The 24,920-nt window shown below is 38.1% G+C and overlaps 1 protein-coding gene across 1 annotated transcript in view; it reads right to left on the minus strand.

Moving 5' to 3' along the window:
* ppm1j (protein phosphatase, Mg2+/Mn2+ dependent, 1J) overlaps nucleotides 1–16,998 on the minus strand; it is a 35,890-nt gene extending 18,892 nt beyond the window's left edge. Inside the window, exon 1 of the mRNA XM_073851566.1 lies at nucleotides 16,497–16,998. Within this exon, the coding sequence (XP_073707667.1) occupies nucleotides 16,497–16,753 (257 nt within the window). The 5' untranslated portion in view covers nucleotides 16,754–16,998. The remainder of the gene's footprint in view (nucleotides 1–16,496) is intronic.
* Between the last annotated feature and the right edge of the window lie 7,922 nt (nucleotides 16,999–24,920).

Genomic DNA, 24,920 nt, shown 5'->3' on the forward strand with positions numbered 1-24,920 from the left:
CTCATCTTGGCAGGATTGCTGTAATTCAGCCACATTGGAGGGTTTTCAAGTATGAACCGCCTTTTTAAGGTCATGCCACAGCATCTCTCAATAGGATTCAGGTCAGGACTTTGACTAGGCCACTCCAAAGTCTTCATTTTGTTTTTCTTCAGCCATTCAGAGGTGGATTTGCTGGTGTGTTTTGGATCATTGTCCTGCTGCAGAACCCAAGTTCGCTTCAGCTTGAGGTCACGAACAGATGGCCGGACATTGTCCTTCAGGATTCTTTGGTAGACAGCAGAATTCATGGTTCCATTTATCTTCCAGGTCCAGAAGCAGCAAAACAGCCCCAGACCATCACACTACCACCACCATATTTTACTGTTGGTATGATCTTCGGTAACACTTTCTATGAAGCCCGTATTTATAATACATAATAAAGGTGTTCTTAAGGCATTATAATGAATGCATAATGCATTATAAAAAACTATATGTATGTAATTATTATTAGTAGTATGCAAAATATATGCTAACACTAAATTTTGATGTTTCCCCAAAAGACAAAATATTATATTATATTATAAATAACTTTGCAAGTACATGAACCTTCTAGCCTAATCTTAACCTAAGTCTACTAATACTCTAAGGAGAGTTGACATGTAGTTGGGAAGTTTAAGCTTATAGTCAATAGACTAAGGGGACCATCAAAATAAAATGTAATATAATGTAAAAAATGAATGTAATATGATATAGTCCATTATAAATTAAGTAGATTTAATATGGCATCCATTGTGTGTTATCAATAATCATAAAAGTTTACCCTCATAACCTCAAATACTCAAATATTATAATGTCTTATAATTGTTGTTATGATTATTCATGAGATGATATAACATATTATAAGGTTTTTTATAATGCATTATGCATTCATTATAATGCCTTATAGAAATACCCTTATAATGTATTATAAATAGGGGCTTCATAGAAAGTGTTACCTGATCTTCTTTTTCTGAAATGCTGTGTTACTTTTACTCCAGATGTAATGGGGCATACACCTTCCAAACATTTCAACTTTTGTCTCGCTAGTCTGCAGAGTATTTTCCCAAAAGTCTTGGGGATCATCAAGATGTTTTCCGGCAAAACTGAGATGAGCCTTTATGTTCTTTTTGCTCAGCAGTGGTTTTCCAACACTCTTCACCCAGGGCCATGTGGGTTTGGATTTTGTTTTCCCGTCATAAAAAACCCTTCATTTAAAAACTGCATGTTGTGTTTACTTGTGTTATCTTTGATTAATATTTAAATTTGTTTGATGATCTGAAACATTAAAGTGTGACAAACAAGCAAAAAAATAATAAAAAAAAAATCAGGAAGGGGGCCAAGACTTTTTCACACCACTGTAAATATCCATTTTATAAGTCACATAGATTGCTATCACAGGAAATGTGTGCTCACAACAAATATCCTTCCTCAAAAAAGTGACTGTAGAGTATTCTTAATCAAACCTAGTAATCACTTCCTGTGTGTTTTAAAAAGAAAAATACCATGTGCATTCTATAATCGTGTACAGTTTTATCCTCACATTGCTGTGAGCTCAGAAGACGGATACCGCTTCAATATAACTCGATAAACCTGATGAGCAATTCTTCACCTCCACCCACTGTGTTTAAGAATAGAGAATAAATGAAATCCTTTTTAAGGCACTGTGTGTCTTGAATTGTGCCTGCTGACTTAGTCAGTTGTCAAGTAGATTAAGAAACCTGAAAAGCAAAGAAATAAATGTTTATCCTATTAGTTGGCTGATTAAGATTCTTTGCATTGACCCCTCCTTCAATCGCCAAAGAGATGTGCCACACAAACTCAAGAAATGATTTTTGAATAGGGTTCTTTAATACAAAAGTGCTTGTTTTTAAAACTGACTAGGTTTTCCCATACAAATTAGAAACAGTGCAGCATCAGCACGCTAATTAAAAGAGGTCATGAACTGACTTTTTATTATTTTGTGCCGTTTCTGAAGTGCCTTTATAACGTTATCAAGATTTTTACATCAAAAACCTCATAATTTATAAGTAATAGGCTATTTTCTGTCCTGTTTTAACTCCCCTCATTAGAATGCTCTGTTTGCATTGCTATATGCATTTCTAGGAACTTCTTATGGACAACTTTTAAAGCGATTTTCTCAATATTTAGATATTTTTGCATCCTCAGATTTTAGATTTCGGCCAAATATTGTCCTATCCTAACAAACCATAGGTTATTCATTCAGCTTTCATATAATAAATATAATAATATAATAAAATCTAAAATTCTAACATAGCTGGGTAGATTACTTACAAATTATAATCCATTACTGATTACAAATTACATGACAAAAATTGTAGTTAGTAACATAATCCATTACATTACACATTTTAGGTAATATAATCCATAAAACTCTTTGATTACTTTTAGATTACTTTTGACTTAACTCGTAATCTTACAAAGTATACTGACGTAAAAAATACAAAGATTAAAACAAATAGGAAGAGTTCATTTGCAAAAATTGTGTTTTTTCATTGTGCATTCCAATTAATCTAAATCAAACTGCAGTTGAGTTATTTTGATATAAAGTAAAAAATAATAATAATAATAATTAAATAAAAATACAGCTAACTAACACAATAAAGCACCATAAAACATAACATAATTAAAAACAAGATTTTTAAAATTAAAAAAAGAGTTATCTGTTTTTGCAAATAAACTCCATTTGTCATTTGTTATTAACAACAAGTGCATTAAACATTATATTACATCAAGGTTTCCAAAAAGATGTTTGTGAAAGAACTGCATGGGGTTTAAGGGTTTTATAAAGACCTAATAATTAATTAAATCATAAGAATTTTATAGATTAAAATAAATCATTTTAAAAGCAAATCAATCTAAATAAAAAACTTACTAAAAATATTTTAATGTTTTATTTGTTTATCTACATGCCATGTCACCATAACCAACGTCAGATAACAATGATCATGCAAATGTGATATTTAATTATTAAAACATTTATTTTAAAATATTAAATAGTATTTCAAGTAAATATATTAGGTGAATTTGGTCATTTTAATGTGTTTGAAAGTCAAAAGCCTTCAAAAGACATAGAAATACACAGTTAAATAACCTACAGAGTGATACTTAAAAAAATAATCAGTAGTTGATGCAATGTTTGCAACTTGTTAAACCTGAAATGATTTTTGTAAATCAATGGTCAAATGCTGTGTTGCCACCTGAATAATGACTGGTCCGTGCTGAATGTCCACAAAACTGGAAGTCGTTCTGAATGTATATAAGCAGTAGGCTATTTTCAAAAGATGAAAAAGAGGAATTAGGGACAATCATGTAATCATGTAATCCACAAAAAGGTAACTGTAGTCTAATTATGCATATTTAAAAATGTAATTTAATCTACTTACAACAATTAGTTAATTTTTGGAATCTGATTACGTAATCCATAAAATATGAAAAAGGCATGGCGGATTGTAAACTCAGAAGGCTAACACTTGTGTATGTTTGACAACCTACATCCATCACAGATGGACGCTGCTGTGATTGAGGTCAAAAACACTTAAATACTCAGTACGTATCAAACAATCTGTAATAACAGACAAAGCAAAAGTGACCAAATATTAAAAATAGTTCCTCACACTTGTGTGTTGCGACTTTACTGTCGGATTTAATATAGTCGACACAGCATTGTCTTTTAGTTTCAATCTTTCTGAAAACCCTGCATCGAATTGTACCTTGTTTGTAAACAAATCTGCGGTAAAATGAAGTAAAGAAAAGACCAAGTTCATCCGTGGAGGCGGTTTTTAGCCGCACTATTACATCACAGAGTGCCACATTCCACAACCTGTCGTTTTGGCAGAGTATAAACTGTTTTTAGACTAACAAGAAAGTTTTGAGTTCTGAAACTATAAAACAGGATGTTTTACAGTAAAATTACCTCTTAAATGTCACAATTTCAAAGGAGTTTTGGTTTGGTTGCAAAACCGCATTTTTCCATCTTAAAAATATATCGAAATTACGACCTATGCTATCAATGTCAAATGCTGAAACATTAATTCATGCGTTCATGACCTCAAGGGTAGATTATTGTAATGCTTTATTGGGTGGTTGTTCTGCACGCTTAATAAACAAACTCCAGCTGGTCCAAAATGCAGCAGCTAGAGTTCTTACTAGAACTAGAAAGTATGAGCATATTAGCCCGGTTCTGTCAGCACTGCATTGGCTCCCTATAAAATATCGTATAGATTTTAAAATCTTGCTAATTACTTATAAAGCCCTCAATGGTTTAGCTCCTCAGTACTTGAGCGAGCTTCTATCGCATTATAGTCCCTCACGTCCGCTGCGTTCTCAAAATTCTGGCAATTTGATAATACCTAGAATATCAAAATCAACTGCCGGCGGCAGATCATTTTCTTATCTAGCGCCTAAACTCTGGAACAATCTACCAAACACTGTTCGGGAGGCAGACACACTCTGTCAGTTTAAATCTAGATTAAAGACACATCTCTTTAACCTGGCTTACACATAAAACATTAACACATTTCTATAATTCAAATCCGTTAAAGGATTGTTAGGCTGCATTAATTAGGTTAGCTGGAACCGAAAACACCTCCCATTACATCTGATGCACTCGTTGCATCGTAAAAAGAATGGCATCTACGCTAATATTAGTCTGTTTCATTCTTATTCCGAGGTCACCGTAGCCACCAGACCCAGCCTGTATCCGAGTCAGATGGTCACTGCAGTCCCCCGGATCCAGTCCGCACCGGCTTAGATCATGGATCACCACCTGGAGATGACTTCAATAGCCATGGATGTCAACCAGATGAGCTCCAGAGACGGATCATCAATGAAGACCTCGCCAACCTAGACAGCCATTGGCGCTACACCACAGGATCCTGACGAGTTCTCTACAATCAGACATTGGTACAAACTGCTGGTTTCGTCTAGCCAGAGGAGAACTGGTCCCCCGACTGAGCCTGGTTTCTCCCAAGGTTTTTTTCTCCATTTCTGTCACCTGTGGAGTTTTGGTTCCTTGCCGCTGTCGCCTCTGGCTTGCTTAGTTGGGGACATTTTCCAGCGATATCGTATACTATTTGAACTGAACTAACGATAATATCACTGAATTCATTGATGAACTGCCTTTAACTGAAAATTGATTATCTTCAATAATGCGTTACTTACACACTATTGTTCTGTTTAAATCAGAGGTCTCAAACTTAATTCCTGGAGGGCCGCAGCTCTGCAGAGTTTAGCTCCAACCAGCTCAGCTCACACCTGCTTGGAGTTTCTAGTAATCCTGAAGATCTTGATTAGCTGGATCAGGTGTGTTTGATTAGGGTTGGAGTGAAAATGTGCAGAGCTGTGGCCCTCCAGGAATTGAGTTTGAGACCAGTGGTTTAAATACTGTGCAGTTGCTTTGACACAATCTGTATTGTTACAAGCGCTATATAAATAAAGGTGACTTGACTTGACTTGACTTCTCAGTTCATGACATCTTTAAAGCACTGTCGCTAAAGAAATCAAAACTGAAACATGAAAGAGAAAAAATGTAGATAAACTGGTCTAACTCCCTAATTGACTAGTCCCTATACAGAAAACCAACCATTATAATTCACTAGCAGTCATACTTTTACTGACAGGAGCTCATCTATTGTGGCGTGGGTGCTTGGCTGCTTGCTGCAGCATGAATCTGTTTAACTTTGCCAGCTTGGCATCTCAACGTTCATAGAAAGCCAATCTTTATAAGCCACAGTGGATGACTCAGCAATATCTTATAGATAATAAATGTGTGTGTGTGTATGTGTGTGATTAAGAGTATAAAACAAGAGTTGAGGAAACTGAAGAGTCTATAGTGCTGCCTTTAATCTAAAGCCCACTATGTGTCTTTAAAAGAACATGAATTTCTTTCTTTTTGGCAACAGAAGAGGAACATTTTCTGAAGAATTGTGCAATGAAACTTCAACAAGAGATCAAAAGCACTATAACGGCATGTGTGTATACAATAGCATGTGTGAAAAACAGATTAGCTTACTTTGAGTAGTCTGAATTCAAAGAATCATTTGATTCGGTTCACAAAACCATTTTGTATGATTCATTTATAAATCTATCTGATCTGATGCTCAACTCTCTGATTCAATGAACTGGTTAACAGCTCACTGCAGGATAAGATTATCAATGGACTTTAGTCAGAGTAGCACAATATTTGTTTTTTGACAGGAATGAAAACAAGGCCTTAGTAATGGTAAAGATAGATGAAGTCTAGTGTGTTCAATGCAATAACGATTGTTCAGCTAAGGACATCCTAATAAAAAATGTAATATATTTTAAAAACATTCATTTCATACTAAGTATAGTTCAAATCTATTAACATATTTCCTGATATATCGCTCCAGACTTACTGATATAATGATTAGAAATAAACTTTATTTGGAGTGCTACTTGTGCACAATGCACATTTCTCTTTAGTTTAGCCTAAAATGAGTTTTAATGTGAGTTTTAATATGATCTTTGAATAATATCGGTCTTTAAATGCAAAGTATTTAAAGTGTACCTAAAGTAAAGAACCAACAGTTCCACTTAAGCACAATCAAATATACTTTAGGTGGACTTAAGTAGGACTTCTGCACAATTAAAGTGCAATAATTACAAAATTAGCTGTTCCAGTTTAGCAGACTTTAAGTATACCAGTTTAGTATACCAAAAATACAATTGCAGGATATTTTTATTAAGTATAATGTATTTTTTGTATACTTAGCATTAAATAATTGTATTTCAAATACATTTTGGTATATTTATTTTTCGCTAGGGCATACTCAAAATACTCCATAAACAGTTTTGAAAGTTGTGTGTTGTTAATATTGCATAATCTAGGACCTTTATATAGTGCGTGCCATTGTAAAAAAATACAAATAAAAAAATAACTCCTCATTTTCATTTGTGTTAAATTCGATATGGCAGGTCTATGAAGATTGTATTTTTTGGTGTATTTGGTCTTCAAAACATATCACACAAGACATATGGAACACTTCCATAATACTTTTATAATGCTTTTGCTTCTTGTTTACCGCTTGGAAGCTTTAGTCCTCAATTAAGTGGAATTGCATGGAAAACAGCAAGTATACAGGCTTCCTGTTGCATATTTTAGTCTGAAATACATCACATTAGAACTAAACATGATTGTGAAGACTGTCTCAGACCTTTTGCATTTTATTTTACCTTTGTTTGTTAGCGTGTGTGGCTAAAGCTACCAGCTACAAAGTCTGTTTTTTTCGACACTTGAGAGAATGCACTCAGTTTCAATTGCTGTCATCACACAGCCTCAAACAAAGTTCTCCTCTTGTACTGTGGTTAATAATAGATTAAATAACCAGAGGCTAACCAGGGGCTTGTTTCAGTATCAGGGCCTGCTCTCTTTTCCTTTAGCTGGCCCTTCCTCACACTGGGCTCAGAGAAGGCCTACGTTACATAAATATTACAATTTTCCCAAACAACCTAACATTATAATCATTAATCTGATGGTATGACTCAAAGACTGCATCATCATACCGGCTTTGATCGTGGCTACTGTTTGCAAGTACGGCCTTGATCTTCGCTCAACGGACCACGCCTGATGAAAGTCAAGGTTCCCATCACTTTTGACCATGATTTCTCCATGAGTTTTCCGGTGGCTTGTAATTACAGCATTTTAAATTTAAAAAATGATAATAAAAATGCACCAGCTGCTAAAATGTGACCCTTGACCACAAATCTAGTCATAAAGGTCAAATGTTTTAAATTGAGATTTATACATCATCTCAATAAATAAGCTTTCTTTGGTGTATGGTTTGTTATGAAAGAGCAATATTTGGCTGAGATACAACTATTTGAAAATCTTGAATCTGAGGGTGCAACAAATTCTAAATACGGAGAAAATCACCTTTAAAGTTGTCCAAATGAAGTTCTTAGCAATGCATATTACTAATCAAAAATTAAGTTTTGATATATTTACGGTAGGAAATTTACAAAATATCTTCATAGAACATGAGCTTTACTTAATATCCTAATGATTTTTGGCATAAAAGAAAAATCAATAATTTTGACCCATTCAATGTATTTTTGGCTAGTGCTACAAATATACCTATGCTGCCTATACCTATATACCTATATTGGTTTTGTGGTCCAGGGTCACTCACAAATGTATCCACTGAAAATGCAGTTAGTAATTTTACTAAAAAAAAATTATTGAAAAGTTTTCATCTGAGATTACAACTTGAGACCTTTATCACCCAATAATGATATCCACCACATTTTTGCTCATGTCTTAAATAAGTTGTATTATTTTCATGTGTAATAATTAATACTTAAATGTTTTATTATATAAAATATTATAATATAATACAGTCTAAAATTTTAAAATGCATTAAAATCTATTTTCTAAATAAAATTACTAAAAGTTCTTGATTTACTAATTGCATAAATGCTTTATAGCATTTATAACATAAGCATACAGTATAGTTTACATTCACAGTTACTTATTTTTGACCAGTTTACTTCCTACAGCTTAATTGTTTTATTTATTTTCCCCCCTACTTTCAAAGTCATAAGCCCTAAGATTTCCCTTGGAAATTACACCTTTAAACCATTAGTTCACTTCCAAAACAAATATTTACAGATAATTTACTCACCCCTTGTCATCCAAGATATTCATGACTTTCTTTCTTCAGTCATAAGGAAATGTTTTTTTGAAAAACATTTCAGGATTTCTCTTCATATTGTAGACTTATATGGTGCCTGTGAGTTTGAACTTCCAAAATGCAGTTGAAATGCGGCTTCAAAGGGCTCTAAACAATCCTAGCCGAGGAAGAAGGGTCTTATCTAGTTAAATGATTGTTTTATATTATATTATATTATATATACATTTGAACCTCAAATGCTCATCTTGTCTAGCTCTGCATCAACCCTGTGTATTCTGGTTCCCACCTCATTTTCTCCTCCAACTTCAAAATTATCCTAGATCGCTGCAGAGGTACCGACCCAGTGTTTACAAAGCGAACATGCAAAGAAGACCAAACACTCTTAACAAAAAAGGTAAAACAGCAATGTCGGGCGATTTTGAAGTTGTAGAAGAAAATGAGATGGAAGTTTTTCGACATACCCTAACTGTCATGAACCAGAATACACAGAATTGAAGCAGAGCTAGACAAGACGAGCATTTGAGGTTAAAAAGTATATAAATTGTCAATTTTGTAAGAAAATAACTGATCGTTTCGCTAGATAAGACCCTTCTTCCTCGGCTGGGGTCGTTTAAAGTGCTTTGAAGCTGCATTTAAACTGCATTTTGGAAGTTCAAACAAAGAGGAAAAAATCCTGAAATGTTTTCCTCAAAAAAAAAAAAAAAAAAAACTTTCTTTATGACTGAAGAAAGAAAGAACATCTTGTATGATAAGGGGGTGAGTAAATTATCTGTACATTTTTGTTCTGGAGTGGAACTTCACCTTTGAAGAAGTACTCACCCCCTTGTCATCCAAGATGTTCCCTTTTGAGAGCTACACTCGATGCTGCGCTTGCTAAAGCGCTATGGGAACGTCTCTATTCGTGACCAGCTGTGAATGATGTGTGTAACACGTCAACAGAGTTGACCCGGAGGTATTATAGCCTCGGTTGATGACGTCATCAGAGCGCACCGTGACACGTAGGCTATAAATAGATGAGCCGCAGGTGCATCGTCAGGTCTTTTGTCTTCAGATCATTCTGTGCGTGTGTGTGGCAAGAACTCTCTCTCTCTCTCAAATCAAACTATTGATCTTGTTAGGAGTTAGTTGTCAGCAGTCAGTGTGCAGAACTTTCATTCTCTTTCTTTCTCTCTTGTTCAACGTGTTTAACAGTTTGAAAGCAGAGAATGAGTCTACAAAGCTGTAAGCGCTGTGTGCCTCCTTGCTCTCGTCCTATGAGTGAGTTAGACACACACGATTACTGCTTTGTTTGTTTGGGGGAAGAACATGCGGTTATGGCGATAGAGAAAGGCTGATGCGAGCACTGTGATCTTCTCACAGTTTAAATGCTTCGCTCCCGTCTGAACTATTTCCATTCCGCACCCACATTAACATCGTGGGGTTCTCATATGGATTTGGTTCATGAGCAAGAGACGGGTCTGTCCCTTTCGCTTGCCGTGTCACCAAATCCTAACATTCCCTCTCGTGATCACGAAGCGCGCTCTTGCTTCTTCGGTTCATGAGAGGGATGACGTTTTTCTTTGTTCGAGCAGCCAGCCTTTGAGCATTTCTCACACGAAAGAATCTGTAGCGGAATTGCTAGAGGTGGTTGCTCGTGCTGTTGCCAGGTTACAGCTTGACTGGCTATGCAAACAAAAAACCCCCAAACATAATAAACTGTTTTAATCATGAATTAAAACCATATACTTCTCGCGTCTTTGTGCCTTCGACGTCGACTTTTTTTTCGACTATCGTGGGTGTAAATTCGCGAGGGTATACGGAGATGCCTCGGGTTTGAAAAGACGCTCGTGAGCTATCTCTCGCCCGCTTCGGCATCTTCAATTAAAAAGCCCTTCCCCACTAAACCGAAAGTGAAACCTATCGTATTACATTAACGTTAGTGGGTAAAGCTTACTAAGCTGCAAGTCAGGCTTGTACTGCGCTGCACATAATGAAACTATGTTGCAGGCATACCAGGCCGACTTATTGAAGGAATTGAGTGTGGGCGGAGCTCCGTTGAGCAAAGATCTGTCTCTCTGTGCGACCTAGCAGACGGCCCGTGTAAACCATCGGCCGTTCAATGATTGCTTTAGTCAGCACAGAGAGGCATTTGCGGCTAAATCTAACAGGATTTAAAGAGAAAGATACTTTATTCCTGTTGGATTTTTTCCCTTGTGTTTTCCTCTGGCTTATTTGTTGACTCTGTTGACTCAGTAGTCACCAGATTTTAGGGGATTAAAAAACATGAAGCATGTAGAATTTTCAGAAATTCTTTCCTCGCCGCACTCAAGGGGAGGGGCTGTCTGCCACCCAGCCTCACCCCGGTCCTTCAAAACCCAGGGAAGTTCAAAGCTGAGCGTGGCTGAGCGCGCTCCCCCTCGTGGGAATTGGAGGGTTCACCACGTTCAGCAAAATCCCAAGCCGGACCTCAGGACTTTCATTAACAAAAAGAGGAAGTCCTAATGGTCCGGCAATCAGTGGGGTAGCCCCCCCCTCGCGGAAGGGGGCGCAGTTAGATCTTGTCGCCCCTTCCTAATAACATCATAAAACTCTCCTTCCCCGCCACTTCGTGTGTTTCGGGGGGCAGAAGTTTCCAGTGAAATGTTGGATGTTCCGTTGCTTCCAGCTGTCATCCTGGACGCGGAACATCTGACACCCCCTCAAAAGGAAGTATCAAAATTATACCACTCTCAGAGAGTCTGGCAGCATGAAAATCTCTGTCAGGCATCTCCCTTTGGGTGCTAAAGACAGTAAAATACAGAATTCAATTCTGTCATCATCCTCTGCGTTTCAACGGCGTGGTTTCTCACTTCCGTGAAGCCGGAGTTGATGCACGTATTGTCACAAGAGCTACAATCTCTTCTGAGCACAGAGGCCATATAACATGTTCCTCTGCCAGAGAGAAAGTCAGACTGTTACAGCAGATACTTCCTGGTTCTCAGTAAGATGGGGGACTGCGTCCAATCTTAGATCTTTGAGGCTTAAACCATTCAGTCAAAGCACTCAAGTTCAAGATGTTAATTATCAATTTGGTTGTGAATCAAATTCAACATTGCGTTTGGTTTGTCACAATCGATCTGAAGGACGCATATATATATATTTCTTTCATAGAAATATTGCCACATCACAGGAAATTCCTGAGGTGCGCTTTAGGGGGCAAAGCGTACCAATTTCGGGTTCTTCCATTCGGCCTAGCCTGGTCACCCGCACATACACAAAATGCATGGATGCAGCACAGGGCTCCATTATGACTCCTGGGCATTCGCGTTTTGGGCTGTATAAACAATTGGTCAATTCTGAGCACAATCGCGAGAGATGGAGATCCATCACGAAACATCGTGTTAGCTCATATGATTTTTCTAGGGTTGAGACTCAACACCAAGGAAAGTGTTCTTTCTCCTACCTTGAGAATTATTTATTTCGGAATCTTTTGGGATTCGGTTACGATGTGGGCGCAGCAGCTTCCCGCTCGAATCGAGACCATTCAGTAGACCATGACCAAGTCAGGCCAGGCCAAGAATGCACTGTTCGTCAGTGCCAACAATGTTAGGTTTCATGGCATCAGCATCCACGGTGATTCCCTTGGTGCTGTTGCTCATGAGACAGTTTCAGTTGTGGTTAAAAGCCGAAGGATTTTATCCAAGAGCCAATCCTTTAAGGCAAATAAAAGTGGCGCGCCGTAATGGCTTCGTACACTAACTATGTGGTTCAGACCCCGGTATTTTACTTTGGGTCCCACTCTAAGGGCTCCTTGTCGTCGCAAAAATGCTAACGACGGATGCCTCCCTGATGAGCTGGGTAGCGGCCTTAAGTGGTCGTCCAGCTTAAGGGGCACGGGAGGGCCGTCAGCTCGTTTGGCACATCAGCTGCCTCGAGTTGATGGCTATATTTCTGGCTCTGAAATATTTTCTCCTTCAATTAAGAGGCTGTTATGTCCTAGTGCGGGTGGACAACACAGCGGCAATCTCTTACTTAAATCACCAGGGAGGTCTTCGCTCTCGCAACCTAGCAGGATAGCGAGACAGATTTTTCTCTGGGCCCAAGGAAAGTTCCTGTCATTCAGGGCAGTGTACATTCCAGGGCATTTGAACGTGGGAGCAGATTCACTGTTCAGACAGACACTACCAACAGGGGAGTGGAAACTCCACCCAGAGATAGTGAATCAGATCTGGAACAGTTTTTATCAGACGGAAGTGGACCTCTTCGCCTCTTTTCAGATAGCGCAATGTCCCCTCTACTTCTCTCTAAGTCACCCAGCTCCCTTGGGTCTGGATGCGATATCACACACATGACGCAAATTGCGCCTGTATGCGTTTCCTCCAGTCTTTCTCTGCCCCCAGGGGTTCTAGCCAGGGTTCGCCAACAAGGGATTTGCCTCCTGTTGGTGGCATCATGTTGGCCGAACTAAGCATGGCTCTCAGAGATAATATCTCTCCTCGACGGCTCGCCATGGCGATTCCGCAGAGGAGGGACCTTCTATCTCAGGCGGGGGGAATGATATTCCATCCCAGGCCCGACCTGTGGAATCTTCATGTTTGGCCCCTGAGGGGAACCAACTGAGGGACACTGGGCTTTCACCTGCCGTTATTGAGACCATCCTAAGTGCTAGGGCTCCCTCCACTAGGAAAGATTATGCCATCAATGGGGACCTTTTGAAAGGTGGTGCGCAGAGCACAATGTAGATCCAGTTAACTGCCATATTGCTTCAGTACTGGACTTAATGCAAGGTAAGTTATTAACAGGCAAATGTCCTGTTACTCTTAGGGTTTATGTGGCCGCTCTTTCGGCTTGCCACGCCTTAATTGACGGTGCACCACTCGGGAGACACCCTCTGATCTCTCGCTTCCTCTGCGGAGCCAGACGACTGAGGCCTCCAGTTAAGACCAAGATCCCTTCCTGGGACTTATCTAACAGTCCTGGAGGGTCTGGTTGGACCCCCCTTTTTGAACCTTTGGAGTCAGCGTCTATGAACTTCTGACTTTTAAAATGGTTTTTCTAATGGCAATAACCTCTTTAAAGAGAATTGGGAATATGCAGGCTCTGTCTATCTCGTCATCCTGCTTAGACTTTGCCCCAGGTATGGTGAAAGTAATTTGCATCCTCATCCTGATTATCTGCCCAAGGTTCCATTCTCGGCTGGTCATCCGGTCATTCTTGAAGCCTTCTGTCCTCCACCGTTTTTTAACGCCGGAGCAGCAGGTATCTCATAGACTGTGTCCAGTCCGTGCTCTTCAGGCTTACGTCCACCGCACTAGCCAGTGGCGTAAGTCAGAGCAACTTTTCATCTGTTATGGTATCCATAACAGAAGGGCAGCTGCCTCCAAGCAGACTATGTCTCATTGGGTTAGGGATGCTATTGCTCTTGCCTATGAGGCGCGCGGTCAAGCTTCGCCTATAGGTCAAAGGGCTCACTCCACCAGAGGGGTCGCCTCGTCCAATGCGTTGGCAAGGGGTCCTCCCCTGCTACAAGTTTGTGGTGCGGCAGGCTGGTCCTCTCCGCACACATTTATAAGATTTTATAGTTTGGATGTTCATGCCACTCCGGGCTCTCACGTCCTTGAGTCGACATCGCAAGCTAATGTCTAGGCCTCCTTGCGTTCTTGTGAAACACACCTGCACAGCCATAGGGGTCCAGACATGTTCAAGCACGGCGGCGTGGGTATTCTCGTTCCCATAGCGCTTTAGCAAGCGCAGCATCGAGTGTAGCTCTCAAAAGGGAACTCTCTGGGTTACTTTTCAGTAACCTTGTTCCCTGAGAGAGCGGAACGAGATGCTGCGCTATCATGCCGTGCTGAAGATGTCCAGCAGGACTGCTCTTCAGACAAAATATCCTGACGATGCACCTGCGGCTCATCTATTTATAGCCTACGTGTCACGGTGCGCTCTGATGACGTCATCAACCGAGGCTATAATACCTCCGGGTCAACTCTGTTGACGTGTTACACACATCATTCACAGCTGGTCACGAATAGAGACGTTCCCATAGCGCTTTAGCAAGCGCAGCATCTCGTTCCGCTCTCTCAGGGAACAAGGTTACTGAAAAGTAACCCAGAGAGTTCATATCTTTCTTTCTTCAGTCATAAAGAAATTCTGTTTTTTGAAGAAAACATTTCAGGATTTCTCTCCATATAGTGGACTTCTATGGTGCCCCCGAGTTTGAACTTCCAAAATGCAGTTTAAATGCAGCTTCAAAGGGCTCTTAATGATCCTAGCCAAGGAAAAAGGCTCTTATCTAGTGAAATGTGCGGTTATTTTCTAAAAAAAAAAATAATAATAATTGATATATTTTTAACCTCAAATGCTCGTCATGTCTAGCTCTGTGTGAACTCTGTTTATCCCGGTTCATGACAGTTAGGGTATGTCGACTTTGTTCTTCAAAGTCATCCTACATTGCTTTTTTACCTTTTTTGTAAAGGGCTTTTGATCTTCTTTGCATGTTTACTTTGTAAACACTGGGTCAGTACTTGTAGGATGATTTTGAGGAGGAGGAGAAAATGAGATGGAAGTTTTTTAACACACCCTAACTGTCTTGATCCGGATGCATGCGCAGCGCATAGACAAGACAAGCGTTTGAGGTTAAAAAGTTTCTAAATTGTTTTTTTTTTTTTTTAAATAACTGATCATTTTGCTAGACCCTTTTTCCTTGGCTGGGATCGTTTAGAGCCCTTTGAAGCTGCATTTAAACTGCATTCTGGAAGTTCAAACTCGGGGCACCATAGAACTCCACTATATATATATAAAAAAAAACAGCTAATACCAGCCTAGGCTGGTTGGCTGGTCTTAGCTGGTTTAAGCTGGAAGTAGCTGGTTTTAGCTAGTCTCCCAGCCTGGCCAAGCTGGTCAGGCTGGTTTTAGCTGGTGATTCCCCAGCCTGACCAGCTAAGACCAGCCTGACCAGCCTGGCCAGGCTGGAAAAGTGTCCAAAACCCCTCTAAAACCAGCCTGCCTTCCAGCTATGACCAGCTAAAACCAGGCTGGTTGACCAGCTAAAACCAGCCAACCAGCCTAGGCTGGTTTTAGCTGTTTTTTTCACCAGGAATGGAGAGAAATTCTGAAATGTTTTCCTCAAAAAATATAATCTCTTTATGACTAAAAAAAGAAAGACATGAACATCTTGGATGCCAAGTGGTAATTACATTATCTGTAAATGTTTGTTCTAAAAGTGAACTACTCCTTTAAGTGCGTTTAACTCCTAAACACAAGCATTCTGACATAACTAAAATGCACCAATATCATATAGGGCCTTAGCACCCCAATGCATCACTGAAACCTGGGACTGTTCCCAGGTATCTCCGTCTGAACAGCCCTGAAACTGCGCATAACCAGTGTAATGTACAAATGAATGACTGAAGAAATTCACATTCTTGACTTTTAGGCCTGGAAATCAGGCTTTTGCAGGTTACTAAACACTGTGTGTTGTCTCAGCTGCGCACAGGCACTGTACTGTGGTACATTGCACTTCCTGTACTCTGGTAAAGATGCATCCTACGGATATAAACTATGCGTATAACCTGCAATATACACCGTTTTCATGTTTAAATGTAATGATCTGTTCAGTACACCGTAGGCTGCGTCATCAGTGCAGGTATAACGCATTCCTGTGAAAACATTCCAACATTCTCTGACTCTACAGCGCTTGAGGATGATGATGATGATGATGAGCCATTGCCCTTGGTTAGGCGTGACATATAACCTTCCTCGGTAATGACGTCACTCGCACCGTATCGTTTTTTTAACCAGCATTTGATTTATTATGCGCATCTTAGACAAACAAAATAGACGACTCACTCCGCGTATCCCGTCCGCCAGGGCAGCCTGCTGTCTCTCTTGAGCGTGATGACCGGTCTGGACGCGTGTTCGGTGGAGTACTGCAGTAGCTCCGGTGTCAGGTCCAGAAACTCGGGTCGGCTGTAGGGGAAGCGCGGCGGCAGCCCGTCCGTGCCGCCGTTCTGCGCTGATCCGTGCTGCTGCTGATGATGGTGGTGGCCGTGCGGGATAATTCCTCCCACCAGCGAGGACATGGCATTCTTAACTTTGCTTATCATCGCTGTGAAATATGTGACATCAGCGGCGCGCCAGGAACGGTAATCTTGACGGTACAAGCCTGAACGAGCCGAGCGGCAAAAACAAAACGCACAAAAGCGTAAGATACGTTAGTTCAGTCTCGATGCAGGAAGCGATTGACCCCATGTGACGATTTGACAGAGAATGTTTTCCTCATCGAAAAAATCCTCTCCCTGCAGAGTGTGTATCATCACCCGAGAGGCTTATATCCGCCTATAGCACGGAAGATGTGTGTGCTGTATACTACAGCACTCTCAGCCGACCAGCCAGTGAATGTACACAGCGGACACATATTATATATATAATAATAACAGACTATTTTAAAAGGATTTTCGTTTTTTAAATTAACGTAATTATTATTTTTAATAATAATAATAATAATAAGGGTTCATCTACCAATTGTAATTAGCACAGTATAAATTAATATAAAATAATAAAAAATATGCAAAATATTGTTATTGTAATATATATTAGATGTGTGTGTATATATATATACACATACACGTTTTTAATAATATTTATATGATTAATATTTTCATATATATTAATGCATTTTTTATTTTAAAAGAATTTTCTTTTTAATGAATGTAATTAATAATAATAATATAAAATAAATATAATAATTAATTATAATAAAAGCTGACTATTTTAAAAGAATTTTCTTTTCAGTTAGTGTAATTAATAATAATAATAATAATATAAAATAAATATTATAATTAATTATATAATAAAAGCAGACTATTTAAAATGATTTTCTTTACAGTTAATGTAATTAATAATAATAATAACAATAAGGCTTCATTACCAATTGTCATTAGCGTAGTCTAAATGAATATAAAATAAAAAATGCAGAAATATTGTTGTTATTGTAATACACACACACACACACACAATAAAAACATTTTTACATGTTTTAAATAATATTTACATTATTAGAATTTCATATTTATTAATTGCTAAATTTATTAATGCATTTTTTATTAGATTTTATATTTCAAGGATGATAATAATAATAATAATAATAAATAATTATTATAATATCTTATATATATAATAATAGCAGACTATTTTAAAAGGAATTTTTAATCTTTTCAATGGATGTAATTAATAATAATAAAGGTTAAAATCTACCAATAGTCATTAGCGAGAAAAAATAATATAAAATAATAAAAAATATGCTAAATAAATGTTGTTATTGTTAAAGCTATATATAAATATATATACATTTATTTAATATTTTCATAATAATAATATACAATAATAATAATAATATACAATAATTATTAGAAAATTTTATAGTATTTATTTTATAGTATTATTTATATTTATAGCATATACACTTGAAAAAAATTGAACAATGCTTTACTGTTTAGGAGGGGAGTAACCAAGGACAGATTTATTTTTATTTTTTTAGTGGACTATCCCTTTAAGACAGAATACAAGATACACTCTCTGTTTTGACAATAACAGCAGGCTACAAAACACTGGTTTCCAGCTTTAAATTGGGTAAAAGTATGTGTGGTAATAATGGAAAGGTGTACTTTTGTAAAAGACTGGATTTAAGGTAACAGGCTAAATAGATAGATAGATAGACAGACAGACAGACAGACAGACAGACAGACAGACAGACAGACAGACAGACAGACAGACAGACAGACAGACAGACAGACAGACAGACAGACAGACAGACAGACAGACAGACAGACAGATAGATAGATAGATAGATAGATAGATAGATAGATAGATAGTTTTTTAAATTTAAATATTTTTTGTGAACTGTGAACTGTATTTAAGACAAAATACAGGATACACTCCCTTGTATGTGGGCATCAAATGTGACACATTAACACATGATTTCCCATCATTAAAACATCTTTTTAAAAGTCAAATGTGTCTTTGAAGCTCTCTGGGAGTGCAGTGTTTCCCATGAGATGCCTTGAAAAGAAATGATGCACTAATAACCATATTTGAAACCCCATTGCTTTGTTTTTCAGTAGCACTCACACAGTCAGAGACAAGAGACACATGCCAAATCAAAGATGCCTTCAGATGCTCACTATTCTCTCAGAACCCTGATGTGCTTCTCCTGAAGGATTCTCTTCGCTCTCCTCTGTGTTCTGAGACCAAGAAGTGTCCGTGACTCAAACATACGGCCTGCCCTGTTGTCTAATATGACACTGTAAACATTTCAAATGCCATGTCTGATTCTTTTGTCATCAAAGCGTGTCAGGGTTTGCCACAGCGGTTCTTTTTCATTTCAGACGCTGAGCTTGATAAAGGCTAAACCGACCTATGGCATAAACCACAGGCTTCCTGCCTGCATGCAGCCTCTAGATCTCTACTCTCAGCAAGACTGTTTATCTAGAGTTCGGCACTATCTAATATCAAGCTGTACTTTGGTAAGGAAGCGGATTTAAGGTTCTAATTTATGACAATAATACGAGATAGATAGATTAAATTAAAGTATTCATTTTTTCACATTTTGTTATGTTGCTGCCTTATGTTAAACTGCTTTAAATTACTTTTCCCCCACATTATTCTACACTCCATACACCAAGATGGCAAAGCAAAAAACACGTTTTTAACATCTTTGCAAATGGATTAAAAACTAAAAACTGAAATTATTCCATTGCATAAGTATTCATTAAGTATTTTCTGGGACAGTTGAAATTTAGCTCAGGAGCATTAATATTGCTTGTAGATATCACCACACTTTGAGTGGAGTTAACCTGTGGCAAATTCAATTTAATGGGTATGATTTGGAAAGACAAACATCTTATTAAAAAGGTCTAACAGCTGAAAATGCATATCAGAGCAAAAACCAAGCCCAAAGGTAAAAAAAAAAAAAAAAACTGTCTGTAGAGCTCAGAAACAAGATTGTATCAAGCCACAGATCTGGGGAAGAGGTTAGAAAAAATTCTGCTGCATTGAAGGTTCACAGAAGCATGTAGTCTTCTTAGTGAAAGAAGTTTGAAACAACCAGAACTCTTACTAGAGCTGGCTTCCTGGCCAAACTGAGCAATTAATGGAGAAGGAATTTGGTTAGGGTGGTGACCAAGAACCTGATGGTCACTCTAGTTGAGCTTCATGATCATATATGCAGATGGGAGAAACTTACAGAAGGACAAACATCACTGCAACACTCCACCGATGTGGGCTTTATGGCAGTGTGGCCAAACTCAATTCTCTCTTCAGTGAAGATGCATAAAACACACTTGAACTTTGCAAAAAAGCATTTAAAGGACCCTCAGACTGTGAGAAACAAGATTTTCTGGTCTGATGAACCTCCAAGCATCATGTTTGAAGGAAACCAGGCACTGCTCATCACCTGCAGAGCACCATCCCAAAAGTAAAGTGCGCTGGTAGTAGCCTCATGCTGTGGGGCTGTTTTTCAGTAGCAGGGACTGAGGGACTTAAGAGTAGAAGAAACGTTCAGTGCACTCAGTACAAGACAGCCTAAATGAAAACCCAGTCTAGGGCATTCAGAACCTCAGACTGGACAGAAGGTTCATGTTCCAACAGGGCAATGACCCTAAGCACACAGCAAGAGTGGTTTATAGACAACTCTGTGAATGTCCTTGAGTGGCTCAGACAAAGTCTGGGCTTGAACCCAATCGAATATTTCTGGAGAAACCTGAAAATGTGCGTCTGCCCCACCCAAGCTGACAAAGCTTGAGAGGTGAAGAGGTGAGTTAAAAAATGGCAGATAATTGCCGAATGCTGATGTGCAAAACTTGTCGCATCATACCAAAAAGACTTGAGGCTGAAAAGGTGCTTCAGCTAAGTACTTAGTTAAGGGTATGAATACTTATGCAATGTACTTATTTCAGTTTTTTTTATTTTAATACATTTACAAAGTTGTGACACTTCTGTTTTTGCTTTGTCTTAATGGTGTATGAACTGTAGATTGATGTGGAAAAAGTATTTTAAAGCAGTTTAACATAAGGCAGCAACATAAAACGTAAAAAAAAATTAAAGGGGTATGAATACTTTTGCAATCACTGTAGATAGATAGATCTCTCCATCCATTCTCTCTCAGTTTCTCTTAACACACAAAATGAAGCAGCTACTTGAAAACAATAATCTTCGAGTGTTATCATCAGTATTATCATTGCACTGATTGCCCATAAGAGTAATTTACATTTAGTTGCCTAGCAGGCATCTTAATTCAGATTGACTATGCAGAGAGCGGCTCAACCAGCTCTTCACAGTCATAGCACATACACTTATATCTCTGTTCATTCATCACATTAGTTTGAGCCTAGTAAATGCTGTATAGGATGCAAAATGATCAAATCATGTGGACATTGAATCAGTAGTTCACAAAAACAAATAAAGACAGGGCCCATTTTAAGAGAATCACTAATTCATTTTGAATTTGTTCATCACACAAAGTGCTCATGCAATATGTTTCACTACTTTTATGGTGTTTTATAGTGTTGTTTAATAGTTTGGTACTTTAACCACTTCATTTTTCCTGTAAGAACAGCCGTGGCCATTTTGTAATTTTAATGTTTTTGGCTTCCGGTGTCATTGGCTTCCAGCTATAGAGTATTTTCACAATACGTCATCAATTGGCCATATTGGCGACACTAAATGCAAACAATGCCACTGAACCAAACGAAAAACATATTTCTGTGATTATTGCTGCTGAAAATAGTCAATTATTGTCAAGTTTTGGGCTGTACTAATTGGTCAGACCGGGAAAAACATTTGGAGTAGCCTACTATAGTCAGCAAAAAGTTATGACAAATCAAAGAGAAGAGAGCAAAAAACAAAAAACAAGAGGTGCTTGTTGCTGGTTGGCCAAACTGAACCAGGATTCCAGGGCAAGAATCTTGACAACACTGTGCTTGTTCTTATCATTTCCAGTCAGGTAGGTTAAATATTAGGCTAATATCTTATAATACTGCTGGTACACATCTTTACATCCTATTAACTTTAGTTTGTCAAAATATTGCGCCATTTCCTGTCCTTCTCTATATGATTTAGCAGCTTCCACACGTTTTTCCGTGGTTTAAACAGCATAAATTAGCAGAAAACATATTCAGTAGTACATTAACCATGCTATCAGTGCTGTTATTTACATCCGAGCATCGCGAATATGGCCGCGCATCCGGGTAAAGGCCCTTTCACACGGGACGCGGCAGCCGCGAGTGTCTAGTTCATTTTCAATGGGAGACATGCGGCAAGCGGCAAACCGCGGGCTGTTGCGCTGGCGACGCGGAGGCGGAGCGCAAGCGGTGCTCGTGCACCCAAAATCATGCCGCTTCCACGGGCACGGCGCTTCGCGGCAGGCGCCGCCAAAGATAAAAATATTTTATCTTTTTGTGAGCGGCAGCGGCAGCCGCGTCGGCTTTAACCAATCAGTGAACAGATTTTTAAAAACCAATCATAGAATATTTAACTGAATTTATAACGGATAGTTGAAAATAGAGGAGAAGATTGTTTTAAGTGTGCTTGATTTCCCAGAACTGTATGAATCATCTAAAATCTCCTATTTAGGGTGAGCACACGGGTTAGTTTGCCAGGTAAAATTACAAATATGTACAAAGTGTCCAAACAATACATTATTATGCCTGATGACAATAATTAATGACAGAATGACACAAACACAATTTTCCGTTTTATTTAGACTTTTAAGCAACTGTAACTATGGCAACGTCCGCCCCCAGACCGAGTCGCGAACACCGCCTCAACTGCACAAAACGCTTCCACTACAAGAGAAGGCGGCAGCCGCGCGGCGATTTTACCGCTTGCCGCGTCCCGTGTGAAAGGGCCTTAACTGACCAAATCGAGAAGTAAAAGTGCATACCCTCTATTTTTAGCTGTAGAAAACAACTAGTTTTGCTGCTTGATATTGTAAACTGCTGTGTCGTATCATATTAGTTTAATGTATTATCTTAATTATGAACACACGGGTTTGTAATGCAAACAGTTCGACTGTTTATTGCACTTCTCCTTATTTCCCTAATGCGGCTAATAAAGCGGAAGTCTCGCACATTCACGGAAAAATAAAAGATGGATAAGATATAGATCTAGGTCATGCATAGATTTCATAATATGTAATAAACATTGTAGACCCCAAATGAATTAACCACTTATTTTCACTAAAGGATTGTTTCTCTTTGATTTTGGATCCGTTTTTGAGTTCATGGCATCATCATTTTGTATACATATGTTGATCTATTTGTTGTGAGGGATGCTAAGGATAAATTGGACTGTAATTACAAAAACGACATTTTCAAATGCGCATAACAGTCGGTTTTAAAAAGAAAAGAAAACTAGATCAAATCTTTGCACAGCACTGAAGTCTTCCAGGACTCTTTCTCATTTTAAGCTAAGACTGACATCTACTGGCTCTCACATGACATTGCAAATACTCGCCCATGCAACCAAACCACCAATACAGAACTGGACTATACCCCTTGGATTTACAATTTTTGTTTTATTGAACTGTTAATCATACATTTTTTGAATTTTGCCAACTGAAATATTTCTATTTTCTTTTCCAAAGGAAGCACATTAAAATGTGAGGCATTGGATCAACCATTCTGCTGACAGCTGTCTGGTACAGGTTTTATTATGAGAATCTATTGATTATAGTGTAAACGAGCAAACAGTAATGTGTACATTCGTGCTCAGTGTGTTGCGAACCTGTTGCATTATGTTGGCAATAACAGGAACTCACGCTGAATTATTGATTCACTGCTGCTTTCCCCTGAAACCATTACTTCCTCATTCTCTCTCTCTGCATTACTTTTTTTTTTAAAGCACATGACAAGTTGGACTCATCACATTCACAGACAAGCCTTTGTAAGTTCAAATGAAGGACACTGTGGTAGTGTTCAAGCCATTTTATTTTAGACTCATTTAATATAGCTGTTAGGCTGGAGGATACTTTAGTCTGCCTGGATGTGAGGACGTGTAAAATCTTTAAAAAATAAAACCCTATGGGTTTTGTGCTTACTGGCTGGTATAAAAAGCACTTTCTAAGAAAAGAGTGAATGGCCCATGAAATAAGTGAAAGGAGCTACCTCAGGAGGTCAAATTAAATTCATATGAACTCAATTCATTTTCTATGAAGCTTGCAATATCTTAAACCCTATTTCCATAATTTTGGGTTATAAATACAGTTTAAAACCCATAGTTGTGTGATTGCATTATTTAAAATATAATCATAAAAAAAAATCATACGTCATCTGCTGAAACACCTCTATTCTTATGAATTTGAGTACGAAAGTTAGCTGAACTGTTTATAAAGTTTTAAATATGGATATTTTTCTTACACAAATGCATCGATTCGCTTCAGAAAGCCATTATTAACCCAACGGAGCCATGTGAAGTACTTTTTATGATGGATGGATGCACTTTTTTGGGCTTCAAAATCTCAACACCCATTCACTGCCATTATAAAACTTGGAAGATTCAGGACATTTTCTGATAAAAGTCCGATTGTATTCATCTGAAAGAAGAAAGTCATATACACCTAGGATGGCTTGAGGATGAGCAAATCATGGGATTTTTTATTTTTAATTACTTTAAGACACCTTTTTACTATAAAATGTAAAATGAAGCTTATTGTAGGACAATAAAGATTGTTGTTTTAAATTAGTAGCAATAACATAAAAAATAGATTAAAAAATGCAAAACAAAATATTTATTTAAACATATTCCTACGTCATCCGCTGGATAAAGTTTGGAAGAAATTCTGTCCATTTCATTAGAAAATTCAAGGAAAAAATACAGTTTGGATGCTCTTTAATGTGGCATGATAGATCGCAGTGTAGCTTCTAAGTTTTAAGTTGTAAGTGTAAGTTTTAGTTATGGATATTTTTCATACACAAACACATCGATTCACTTCAGAAGGCCTTTATTAACCTCACAGAGCCGTGTGGAGCACTTTTTATGATAGATGGATGCACTTTTTTGGGCTTCAAAATCTCAACACCCATTCACTGCCATTATAAAGCTCGGAAGAGCCAGGACATGTTTTAATATAACTATATGAAAGGCATATACACCCAGGATGGCTTGAGGGTGAGCAAATCATGGAGTAATTAAAATTTTTGGGTGAACTATCCCTTTATGACACTTTTTTTAACCGGATAGGAGTGTGTTAAGAAACATAGTCATGAAAGTGCACTC

The sequence above is a fragment of the Garra rufa genome, chromosome 12 (assembly GCF_049309525.1).
Source record: "Garra rufa chromosome 12, GarRuf1.0, whole genome shotgun sequence".
NCBI lineage: Eukaryota > Metazoa > Chordata > Actinopteri > Cypriniformes > Cyprinidae > Garra > Garra rufa.